This window comes from Aedes aegypti, chromosome 2 (assembly GCF_002204515.2).
Source record: "Aedes aegypti strain LVP_AGWG chromosome 2, AaegL5.0 Primary Assembly, whole genome shotgun sequence".
NCBI lineage: Eukaryota > Metazoa > Arthropoda > Insecta > Diptera > Culicidae > Aedes > Aedes aegypti.
The window spans coordinates 353,653,461-353,665,986 of record NC_035108.1 but is presented as its reverse complement, the minus strand read 5'-3'; the positions used below and the strand labels follow the sequence as shown (position 1 = coordinate 353,665,986).

Below are 12,526 nucleotides of genomic sequence, written 5' to 3'. Positions count from 1 at the left end.
TAGCAGATAAATGAATAATTGCTTACATTGAGGATGTGCTTCACTGAGTACTATTTGTTGAACTAACAATAAAGAGCTAATTATTCGTATATCAATGATGATTTATCCTTCTTTCTGTTCTTTGAAATCTCAAATTCATTACAAATGCATGCTTTGCTAATGTTTTCAATTTCGACCAAACGGCATTCGGCCAAATGACCCGGAACCATTTTACCATTTTTTTTTTTTAATTTTCACCAAGAATCCAGTAACAACATCTTCAAGATTTCAAAGACATAGTATTTTCTCTAGATATTTTCTAAAATTTATTTCAAATTTATTGTTTAGATTTCAACCAGAGAATTCCTTCACGAAATACTTTAGATACTGTTCCTAAGATTCTCATATATCCAGAAAAAGAACAAGGATTAAAAGAAATGTATTCGTGACATTTTTCTAAAATCCGCGAGATATTTCAGAAGGAATTCCCAAAGTACAGTGAAACCTCCATGAGTCGATAGTGAAGGGACCATCGACTCATGGAAATATCGAGTCATGGAACAGCAATCCTTTGGAAAGCTGCTTCTAGGAACCATCATAGTAATCATGACATTTTGTTTTTAGTATGGTTCCATGAGTCAACATCGAGTCATGGAACATCGACTCATGGTAGTCATGGAGGTATCACTGTAACATCTGATGAAATTTGATTAAATTTGAAAGTAACCCTTGATGCACTCCCACAATGTTCACTGAAAAAAAATCCTTGAAGAAGTCTTGAAGGATTTATCAGATGAATTGCTTAGATAATTGGAATAACTAAAATATTTACTATAGTATTAGCTGCTCTGGAACCTGGAATAGTGTTAAATATATTTCCTCGGATCACCCCTGGAGGAGTTGTGAGAGCAATTCCAAGGGTAAATGTGGATGAATCCTTAAAGGAATCCATATAAAAATTCGTGAAAGGATAACTGGAGAAACTGGAGGAATTTTCGCAGATCATACTGAAAAAAAAAAACAAATAAATTTCTTTAAGAAGTGTAGAATGATTTTTTTTTCTCAATGGAACTCCTGTAGGATACTTTGGAAGGTCTCTTATAATACAGTGGGATTCCGTTTTTGGCATGCTCCGTTTTTGGCATGCTCCGATTTTGGCACCCCCCGATTTTGGCAACAAAATGGATCCGTTTTTGGCAACATTTTTCAATACCATTAAAATTTGTGAATTTTTGTAAATATTATCGTGTCTGTTGCTTTAGTCACTTGAATAGCATGTCAACTCCACACCGATTACATTCCAGATCTGCATTTTCGTCGATGTTTCCCCAAATCTCACCAACTACTAAGGACTCGCGTACGCGCTTATTTACTTCAGAATGGTCATTGGTCATACATAGGCAACGTTTTATGAGACCAATAATCTCCACCTGTATCTCAACTTAAGACCATTCTTTTTTCATAGGCATTCATATTGAGTGACCAGCCCACTTGAGTCTGCCAGTAGGTGATACAATAAAAAAAAAACACTGTTCTTCAGATTTGGAACATTATTATGGATTTATATACATTGCGTATGTAAAAACACACCGCAATAATAGATACAAATATGTACAGCAAAATTTCGTGTATCATAACTTTTTTTAAATTTCATTAAATAACAAGACAAATGCAAATACAGTCCAAACTACAACTTATTTTCAATAATACCATTGAAGCGTGCGATAAATACGACTGAGAGTGTTTTTACTTTTTGTCTGTGGTATTGGTGTGTATATTGATCTTTCTGCGTCAACCATTTAAAGCTACGTTCTCTCTTTTCTATAGACTCTATAAGGCGTTAGATTTGTTAAGAGACGATCCAGAATTCTGTACAAGATTGTTAATCGAGGATACGGGTCCCAACATCATCAAAATGTTCCTTACGAGCTAAGTCTATGAGATTTCTAACTGTACCCTGGAGAATCCTTAAGGGATTCTTCGTTCTTGTGGGACTTTTCAGAAATTTTAACGAATTCATGAGGATATCTGCAGATTACAAGTGGACACTGAGAGCTTCTTGAGGGATCGTTAGAGTGTATAACTGGTTATGGAGGATTATGTCCAAAATCTGGTGATTTCTAATAAACTCTAGGGCGTTTTGTAAATTTTAAGCGGGATAATGTGAATTTCTAGTAGTTTTTTTTTTATATTTTCGGCGAAAGCTTGAGGATTTTGAAAAGGTTCCCAGAGGAATTTGAGGTGTGCTAGTGGTAGCCTAATAATAATGGACTTTTAATTTTTTTTCATCGGAGACTTGAGAATTTACGGCAACATCGCAGCGGAATTTCAAGATGTTAACTCATAGCAAAGTCCTGAGAACTCTATGCGAGATCCTACGGATGCTTGGCAAGATGCTTCAGAGCTCAAGCGTTTTTTTCTGTAGATTTTTTATGAGAACCTGAAGATTCCTATAAGGTTCTTGAGGTTTCATAACAGTATCCTGTAAATTTCCTGTAATTAAATTCTACACAATTACAAGACATTTATGCATCTCATGTTTATGTTTGCCCTTTTGATACAGTCATTCATTCATTATAAAATGCTTTACTTTATCAGAAACATAAATTGAAGGAACAATTCTAAACTTACCGAATTTTTCAGATTTTATGCTAAAGTCCAAAAGATAAACTGATTTTAATTGTCCATTTAATTAGAAAAAAGGCCATGCCGTTTTGCAATACCCAGCGCTTTTGATTCGCAAATACGTCTTTAAAAGAAAACATTTTTGTTTTCGTTTTCTCTCATAGTTTTAAGAAAATGTCCTGTTCTTCAATAAAAGCTTCATAGTGAACCTTTTCGAAGCCAATAGTCGAAAAATAAAATTTGAAATATGGGTTCCGATTTTGGCACGGTTCCGTTTTTGGCAACTGAAAATTTCAACTTTGTTGCCAAAAACGGAATCCCACTGTAATTATAAATCTTCGAGCTGTTTAGTAGAATACCAATAAGTAGATGAAAAAACCGAATTTAGTACTATACCATTCAATTCCACTAGAGTTTGTATCCTTTGACAGATGCGCGTATTTCGACCTCAACTGTAAGGCCGTCTTCAGTGTCGTGTACTAGACTCGACTTAAGACGGCCTTACAGTTGAGGTCGAAATACGCGTATCTGTCAAAGGATACAAACTCTAGTAGAATTAAATGGTATAGTACTAAATTCGGTTTTTTCATCTACTTAGATCTTTTTATAGTTAACTTTTATAGTTAGGGGAAATAAAAATAGTCAAGAAAAGCGTTGTAGTGCTCATGGATTTCCTGGAATATATAAGAAATCAATTCCTCTAAGCATACCTTGAAACAACACTGAATTTTAGGGACCTTCCTTAGCCGAGTGGTTAGAGTCCGCGGCTACAAAGCAAAGTCATGCTGAAGGTGTCTGGGTTCGAATCCCGGTCGGTCCAGGATCTTTTCGTAATGGAAATTTCCTTGACTTCCCTGGGCATAGAGTATAATCGTACCTGCCACACGATATACGAATGCTAAAATCTCAAATTTGGCAAAGAAAGCTCTCAGTTAATAACTGTGGTAGTGCTCATAAGAACACTAAGCTGAGAAGCAGGTTCTGTCCCAGTGAGGACGTTAATGCCAAGAAGAAGAAGAAACACTGAATTTTGGGAGATTTGGTGGTGGAGTCAATGAAGAAAGTTCTGAAGAAGATCCCATAAGTATACCTGAAGAGATCTTTGTAGAAATCATAAAAAGAATTTCTCGAGGGATCTGAAAACAAAATCCTAGAGAACGTGTAAAAAATTCAATGCAAGCAGCATAAAGAAAAGAATGACTTTAGGGACCATTTTGCTTAAAATAGAGACTTTCAAGACCATCAGTTACAAATAGAGACTTGCATAAAAATAGAGAATAAACCTATAAAAAGAGGTCTGTTACCAGTCTGGACCTATACAAACCATGCCCCGAAAATTGAAACTGATTTATGTTTTTCAATAATGATTGAAATGAAAATCGGCCTTTTTAACAATATGGTCTGTAACATACCTCAAAATTAATTTCATATATGATTATGAGCCCCGCACAGAATAAATTTAAATAACGTTCCATTGTTTTTAAATGTGAATGGAAAACTTTAAAAAATGCAAATATATTATCCAGTAATGTAGACAGGACACAAAAATATCTTTGCTAAAAATTTGGTCAGATCTACACCAATTAATTGTCCAAAAATAGATTTTTATTTGAAAATTTTTAAACACTCCGGAACGGTGATAACGAAAAACGGACACATTTTCAAAGCGATTAACTAAAAAGTTAATTTATAAAATATCTAGCTTGCAATCATTAAAAGAGCGTGATCTTTGAAGTAAATGCTTTTTTTCATTTAGAGTTTTCTGAAAAAGCTTCTCAATTATAGAAAGTTACAGATATGCCTAAATCATTCTTTATAACTTAAAGTTTATTCAACATGTTCGCATCCTCCGAAAATAAGATTTGTTCAAACGCAATATTCTAATTATTTTTAAGCGATTCGATGCTTCATAATAAACAATATTATTAGGTAAAATATATGAAAAATTGTGTTAGAAATAACGACTACTTTATAAGCAACATGAAGAAGATTTATTTATGAATACCGTGATTTTTAGCCCTGGACTAGTTCATCTCGGGTTTTAAAAAGATTTTAAAATTTCAAAAGGAGCTTCTAAAAAAATGCAATGTCACGATAATCCAAACAATTTTATCGATCTTCGATACCCTGCCATAAATTATGTTTTGCATGATTTCCAGTTTTTTAGGTCTATTAATATGATTCTATGTTCCTGAATTGGACTGTACTGCCGATTCCGTCGTATGAAGCACGCTGCATGCTCATCAACTTGGAAAAACTTAAGCAACGCCTGGAATTCGCAATGATTCTCTTTATAAACAACATTATTTCGAACCGTGTACACTCTGCTGCACTTCTTTCTCAACTAAACTTCTACACAAAACTTGACAAACATCCATGAACTTCTAATTCTAAACAATGATTTAAACATAGTATATGCCTGAATGTTTGTGAGGATGCTTAAGATATATCCTCAAACCATATTTCATCACCAAAACTCGTACCAATTAGCTCATATGGTTGAAATATTTGAATTTCTGTTAGATATCATAAATTTCTCTAGTAAATTGCATACATTTAGGCGTTTTGCACGTAATTCTTCAAATTTAACTATTCATTATTTATATAAATATTGCATTGTTAAGAATTTGGCAAGCATATTCGGATTCAGGGATCTCAAATTTATCATGTACAGTTGTTTTGAAAACTAACAATTATGGTATTGACAAGTGATCAATTTCACCCCGAAATGTGATCCCCTGATTTTTTATTTGAGAGATATTTGTTAACACTAAAATGACATTTGTTAGAAAGTTTCGGTACATGAGTCGATGAGGCTCACCTTCGTACTTGTTTTCCTGCATTAAGTTGTTTGGCATTGTCAACATTATAGAAAACAGACTAGAAAAACTTTGAAAAATGATCAATTTCACCCGAAATTACGGTATTTTCAGAAAAATCATGCAGAACGCATTATGCTCAAAACGGACCAATAAACCGTTTGATGCGTCAGTATAATGTACATTGCGAATTCATTGGCATTACTATATCCAAAGAGCAGCTTAAACACGACTTAAGAACAATAGAAGTAATCCATAGCATGTAATAAAGTATTGTAATTATTGTTTGTAGTCTACCTATGCTTGACGAAATAAATAAATAAACATTTGTGTGGGTAAAAAAATGCAAAGCTATTGTATTTCCGATGCAGTCATTGTCGTGGAGAAGATGAAAATTATATCTGTGAACGAACCTTAGGAATAGTTATTTAAATCATAGAAGAACCTAGATAAATCATTGCAAAAATATTTGAAAGAATTTTCTTAGGAATCTTTACAGGATTTAATTAGAATGAAAAAATTTTTTTTGTGTAGTTCATGAAAAACTCTCAGGATGAATTTTTGAAAGAATCCTTGCAAAAATGTTCGTAAAAATTCCGTGTAGAATACCTGAAGAAATTGAAGAAAAACTTGGACAATTTGAGCAGTACTACCAAAATGGAGGCTATATGCGCACTTGGCACGACTTTTTCGGACTTTCTGCAACCAGAAATACGATCCCACAAAATTTGGATGAAAATAAAAGAAAAGTTTTCACCAAGCCTCGGACTCACAAAATGATGGTAATTATTTGCCAATATTAATGCATGATTTATGTACAGCAACACTTGCTTTGTTGTTCATTGAGGCCCATCGTCAGCAGATACCAATTTTTGGTGTAAATTTTTGCTAAGTTATTGCGATTTCATATAATTTTTCTGAATTGATATAGGATCTGTCAGTTTTTACAACTTGACGCGATTATATGTTGCACTATTTACGACATGTTTTGTTGTCAACACAGATTGTCGCTCATCGCATTGGGGATTTAAATACAACTTGTGCTGATATTGATAACGCTTATATTGCGCGATTGTGATTTTTGACGTACGAATATGTGATTTTAGATGCACACTCTTAAACGATACGTGGTTCACTGGGTACAGCCGAATTGGAGGAGTAAACCCTGTAAAAACGTATTGAAATATCGCTGAGATTTTTTTTTTAGAAATAACTACAGGAATTCCTGAAGTATTTTTAACAAAATTCTGGATTAATTCCAGAAATTATAACTCGCAATAGTAATTAAGAAACGTGTGCTAACCCGCCCAGTGGATTAAAACTGAATTATTACAGTGTTTGTTACCTAGATGAGACGTTTTTGTAACAACATATGTTATAATTTTGGTTAATTAGTAGTTAATATAACAAAAAAAAAATAACAAAATTGCCTTTACATTAATCAAAATTGAAACAAAATATGTTATAATTTAAACAAAAATATAATCCATTATGTTATGAGCATAAGCATGAGCATGATTGACCGCTCGCAGTTGCTATTTCGTTATTGCAAGAACAGCTGTACTTACACAGGGAATTAACAGACGCTACTCAGGATTAGTAGCATACTCAATGCGTAAATACTAGTGCTCTCATTGGGTCGTATGAATAAAAATCGTTGAACTTTACTACATGTAGCATCTACTCAAAAACAAGATCCACAATGTTTACTACACTTTTGGTATGAATAAAAAACCTTTCGAACATGTAGTACTTTCTACCTTCGAACATGAGCAGTGACTGCTGCTGCACGTTAATAAGATTCCATTCAGAGTGTAGAGTGATGCTGCACGTTAAGAAATATATATTCAGAGTGACGCTTAAAATTAATAAAATCATGTTTCTCTGAGAATTTTGGAATTTTAGCTAGAAATCTGTATCTTATGAAGATATCTTGAGATTACATCAACATAAAAATATGAAATTACTAGACTTTTTTTAGATTCCAGTGCTAAGATTCTGATGTAAAATTCGAAAAACTTAGAAATACCTTCTCAAAGATACCAGAATAATTTTAAAAGATCAATAATCGAATCAAATGCCAGATTTTTAATATTGCCACAAGAATCCCAGAAAGGCTTACATAATCCCATAATCTAGTAAAAATCTACCTAAATTTGGCTTCTTCAAACAAAAATCTACCAACAAAACTACCCTGCTGCGGGTAAAAATGGAAAGCGATTTACCCGAATTCAGGTTTTTAAAGCTTAAATTTCGAGTAATAACAATTTTGCGTGTAGAAGAGAACTGTCAAAACTTATCGGATTGTTTTGCTTGTGATTTTGTGTGAAAAACATAAAGTTTGTGAAAGCGGAAAATGGAGCGGAATTTGGAAGTCGATGTGCTCCGCTCTTTAGAAATTAATTTTCTTGATGAAGATGAAGAAAATGAACACCGTGATGTTACGGAAAACTTCTTGGAAAAAACGAACAATGTAAGTGACGTTGAATTCGCCACGGCTCTGCAGCGCTTCGGAAGTGTTTTGCTGATGAAAAGTCAAACGCCCCAATTAAAGAAAAAGAAATCTGACGCGGTGAAGGAAATCATCATGCACTTTTTGATTGAAAAAGGAATAAACATGACAGAAAAGCAAGTGTTGAAAAAAGTGAATAATATGAAATCACGCATCAAAACGAAAACCGACAAGAAGGCCACAGTAAACCGAAAAATAAATCTAAATCCGGGCGAAAAAATCATGTATGACCTCCTAGGAGCTGAAGACAACCCAGCAGTAGCGAAAGTTAAATGTAAGTATGACATTTCATCCACTTGATTCCGTTTCTCAAATTTTCGTTTTATACAGATGGTGTTGCAGTTGGTGTTTCCCAAAGGGTTTTCAAAGAACCTAATATTACTATCTCTTCGGATGATCCTTTGATGATTTCCTCGCCTCCTCGTTTCAACGCCCCAGTTGATTCATCGATTATTTTGGAATCTGATCCAAATCTAGATGGTTCCACTTCTGCTGGTGAAAAACTTACTCCGCCTGCACGAACAAATAGGCGTTCGAATGAAACGGTAGGTAATAGGAGATATATGATGCTATTTTGGATTTTAACATTATGTGATATTTTAGCACGGATCCAGACCATCGAAACCACGATCTGACCAAGAAAATTTGTCGACAACGCAACTGCAGCGAATGGTTTTAATCAAGCAGCTTCGAGTTCTGGAACAGGAAATGCGTGTAAATGAAAAAATGGAGACAGTACTCGATAAAGCCAGAACATTATTAGATCGCTACCTATAATTTCGAGAGTATAGGTTATCAGGAGAATTTATCGATCAAAATAAAACATCGATATCGATTTAATAAAATGAATAGAATAAAAACGAAAATTTAAGTAATATGGCGAAAACAATAAACCAAATTGTTTTAATTTTTGTTTCTAAATTCCAACTTATTTATATTTATACAACAGCCTTCAAAGTTATTCACAATACAGTACGGTAAAAAAAAGTATTTTGAACAGAGTGTTACACGTATATTAATAAATTGAGTCCTAGGCCATGTCTCTACACGTAAAAAAAGCGCTCGCACCGGCAATTTTCAGCAGACCAGAAATGCGCTTGATTTTACCATGTCTGTAGTCGTTTCGTTTAACGTTCCGCGCGTATCATAGCCGCGACCTTTGCTGTCAAATTTATCTTGGTAATTTTGAGAAACTTTACCTGAGCGCCTAACTTTTTGCTACCCGTACTTCGCTTAAATGTGCAAATTATATAAGCGTAACAGTTAGTCCAAAAATATTGAATGCCTTCAAAATTTGAACATGTATTTAAACTTCTCATATTTCCATAATTTATGCTATTTATCATTAAGTTACTTATCGTTCATATATTGGAGACGTGAAATAATTGTACCAAGTTTGATTGGATGCGTGGAGAAATTATAGGTAGAATTATGGTAAAAATGCTGGATGAAATATCTGGAAGTAATCAGTTAAAAAATATATAATCTGCGGGATATTTTTAAAGGAATCACTAAATAAATCATTGGTGAAAAAAATAATAAAATAACTGAAATAATCTGTGAATAATTTACCTGCAGGATTCATAGTTCCCTGCAGAATACACAGATGTTTCTTAAAATCCAAGTTGCTCGGTCACACACTGGGTCAGTTTAATCGAAATATGCTCCTAAAGCCCTGTCCAAATTTTAGTTATAAACATTTAAGCTTAGGCCAGAAACATATGTTCTCTCAATTGTTAAATGCTTTTCATTGGTTTAAGTTGGTAATTTGTCGTAAAAGTAAACGCCAAACATGATCAAAAGTGTCAAGGTTCAAATTCAAATGGGCCCATTTTTAAAAATAAAGTTTAAATATGATATAACCGTTAATCGTAAAATCCTGGATAGCGCTACCTTTATAATTGTACCCCAGCCATCTCCACTGCATGATGTGTTATATACCTGCTCTCCAACAATTTCAAGATGTTCTTATAAGACGGAATTTGGCAATCCCATTGGAAGTCGTTTTGTCTTGAAAGCATCGAGTTGGTCCGCATTTTCAATAGGATCCTAAAATGTTTAATGAAATATTGTTTTTATAAAGATAAAGCATGATCTTGAACTACTAAGGCATTTTTTCCTGATATGCTGCTGAAAAGAAATTGCTAAAGAAGTTTCTAACCGAATCCAGAAATTTTCTACAGCGACTCCTGTTCAAACTGACTTTACTTTTCAACTGCGTACTGCAATCCGAAAAAAGCGCTTTCTTGGTAGATCCCTTGCAGGAATTTCCCATTGACATATTTGATCATGTTTGACGTTCACTTCGCCGAAAAATGGTTCCTATCTGACATTTCAGCAGGTACTCGGAAACCACAATTAACCCACATTTGCGAATCACTATTAAAATCTAATGGGTGTGGCATAAACTCAGACAACAATAGTTTTTTGGGCTCAAACCAATACAAAATATTAGATAATTTAATGAACGTATTTTTGACGTAAGCTCATTCGATTGGTACAAAAATTGATACAAGGATATAAGAAATTCTTCAAGACTTTAACAATACAGTGGGATTCCGTTTTTGGCAACAAAATCGAAATTTTCAGTTGCCAAAAACGGAACCATGCCAAAATCGGAACCCTTTTTTTAATTTTATTTTACAACTATTGGTTTTGAAAACATCATTAGAATGTTATTAAATCATCCTTGTGGGACCATATGGCATCAAGACTTCAAAACGGTTCACTTCGAAGCAGTTTTCCGTAATATTGTACTATGATATGAATCTATAGCGCCGTGATGTTAATTGTGATAAACGTTCTAGATACTTATTTTTTACGCCTCAATGTCTTTAAGGATTTTCAGAAGCTTTATGTACACTATTTGTATGAGTGGACCATGTAAAATCAATAATCGCAAAAGTGACCTTTATATAAGAACTGAGCATTTTCCTAAAACTGTGTAAGAATACGAAAAAAAAAATAATTTAATACTGTTTTCATAAAAAGACGTATTTGCAAAACAAATTCGTTGGGTATTGCAAAACAGCATGAGTTTTTTTATTTAACCCTCTAATACCCTTTTTATTTTCGATCTAAATATCATTTGTAGCTATCTAAAATCGTTCTAAACACGTTTTGGGCAATGATTTATTTTTATTTGCAAATCTATGAATTTTGGTTTTTGATTTTTATAATTTTTATTTTTGAACATCCCTATCCTTTTTCATTTTTTCCTGAAGCCTCTTCTAGTTACTGATTCTTGGCAATAATAAAAATTCGAGTTTTTACGGTACTTTGAAAAATAATAAATTTCTAATATTTTTCTGGAAATATTTTTATTTTCCGTGTAGTTAATGGAAAAACAGGTTTGAAATTATTTTAATGCCACAAAGCCCTTCTCCTGCTATAGGTTGATAGTAGAAAAATATAAAAGGTACGACTTTTTATATTACACGTTTAATGAACCGCAGGCATTTGTAGGTTATATAAGAATACAATTTTTCAGACATTTTTCAAAAATACAAAAATGTTTCAAAAGTCATAAAAAACTTTCGCATATACGTGTTATGAGTCAAGGTTTAAGCCAAAAATAAAATCATTTTGATTTCCGAGCTACAAAAAATACACAAAATTCCAAAGTGTACCCCGTCTAAAGGCAGGGTTGGGTATTAGAGGGTTAATGAATATTGAAAATCAGTTTAACTTTAAGGCTTTAGCGTAAAATTTTACAATATTCGGTAAGTTTAGAATACCCTCCTTTAATTTATGTTTCTGATAAAGTATAGCATTTCATAACTAATGGTTGACTGCAATCAAAAGGGCAAACATAAAAAACTAATCAAAAAAAGTAATCTACAAGAAAACGCTAGGGCTCTGAAGCATTTTGTTAGGAATATTGTTGCGATATTTCCGAAAATTCTCAAGTGTTCAATAAAAAATTTCAAAAACTCATTATTCTTAGGCTGCTCCTCAAATTTCTCTGAAAACCTTTCCAAAATCTACAAGATTTTGCCAGAAATATTCAAAATACCACTACAAATCCACATTATCCAGCTAGGAATTACCAGGATGCCCCAGAAAACTTAGGAGCTTATTAGGAATCACATAATTTCGGATTTAATCCTCAGTAACCAATTATATATTCTCGCAAGAAACCCTCAGTGTTCGCTAGGAATCTGCAGACATCATCAAGAATCCGTTAAAATTTCTGAGAAGTCCCTTATGAACTAAGAATCCCTAAGGATTCTCCAGGGTTCAGTTATGAAATTCATAGTCCCAACTCGCAAGGAACATTTTAATTATATTGAGACCAGGGTTGTTAACGTTAATCAACGAATAACGCCGTTAACGTTAATTTTTCTCGAGATCAACGTTAACGGCGTTTCGTTGATTTTCATGTTCTTTAACGTTAGCGTCAACGGATTGCGTTGAATTAACGTCAACGAACATCGTTAATCTTATCGTTGATTACTGGGTGACCTGTGTAGATGCAATGAAAATTTTCGCTACGTTGATAAACAAGTTGTCTCCATGCAAATATCGTAACCAAGGAAATTGAAAAAAAATCTTGTTTACGGGTATAAAAGGATGCAAGCAGCAAGGGCCA

At 33.5% G+C, this 12,526-nt stretch overlaps 1 protein-coding gene across 1 annotated transcript; it reads left to right on the top strand.

Annotated features, from left to right (window-relative positions):
* Positions 1–7,717: 7,717 nt before the first annotated feature.
* On the top strand, positions 7,718–8,801 carry LOC5565199. Its single transcript, XM_001649493.2, has 3 exons — positions 7,718–8,209; positions 8,266–8,480; positions 8,539–8,801. The coding sequence occupies exons 1-3, from the start codon at positions 7,780–7,782 to the stop codon at positions 8,710–8,712; spliced, it is 819 nt and encodes a 272-aa protein (XP_001649543.1). The 5' UTR covers positions 7,718–7,779; the 3' UTR covers positions 8,713–8,801.
* Positions 8,802–12,526: the final 3,725 nt, after the last annotated feature.

Bases quoted from the DNA above. Each gene is read 5' to 3' on its own strand.
- LOC5565199 (XM_001649493.2), top strand. From the start codon at position 7,780: ATGGAGCGGAATTTGGAAGTCGATGTGCTCCGCTCTTTAGAAATTAAT. The intron at 8,210-8,265 runs GTAAGTATGACA...CGTTTTATACAG, and splicing joins AGCAGTAGCGAAAGTTAAAT to ATGGTGTTGCAGTTGGTGTT. The intron at 8,481-8,538 runs GTAGGTAATAGG...GTGATATTTTAG, and splicing joins ATAGGCGTTCGAATGAAACG to CACGGATCCAGACCATCGAA.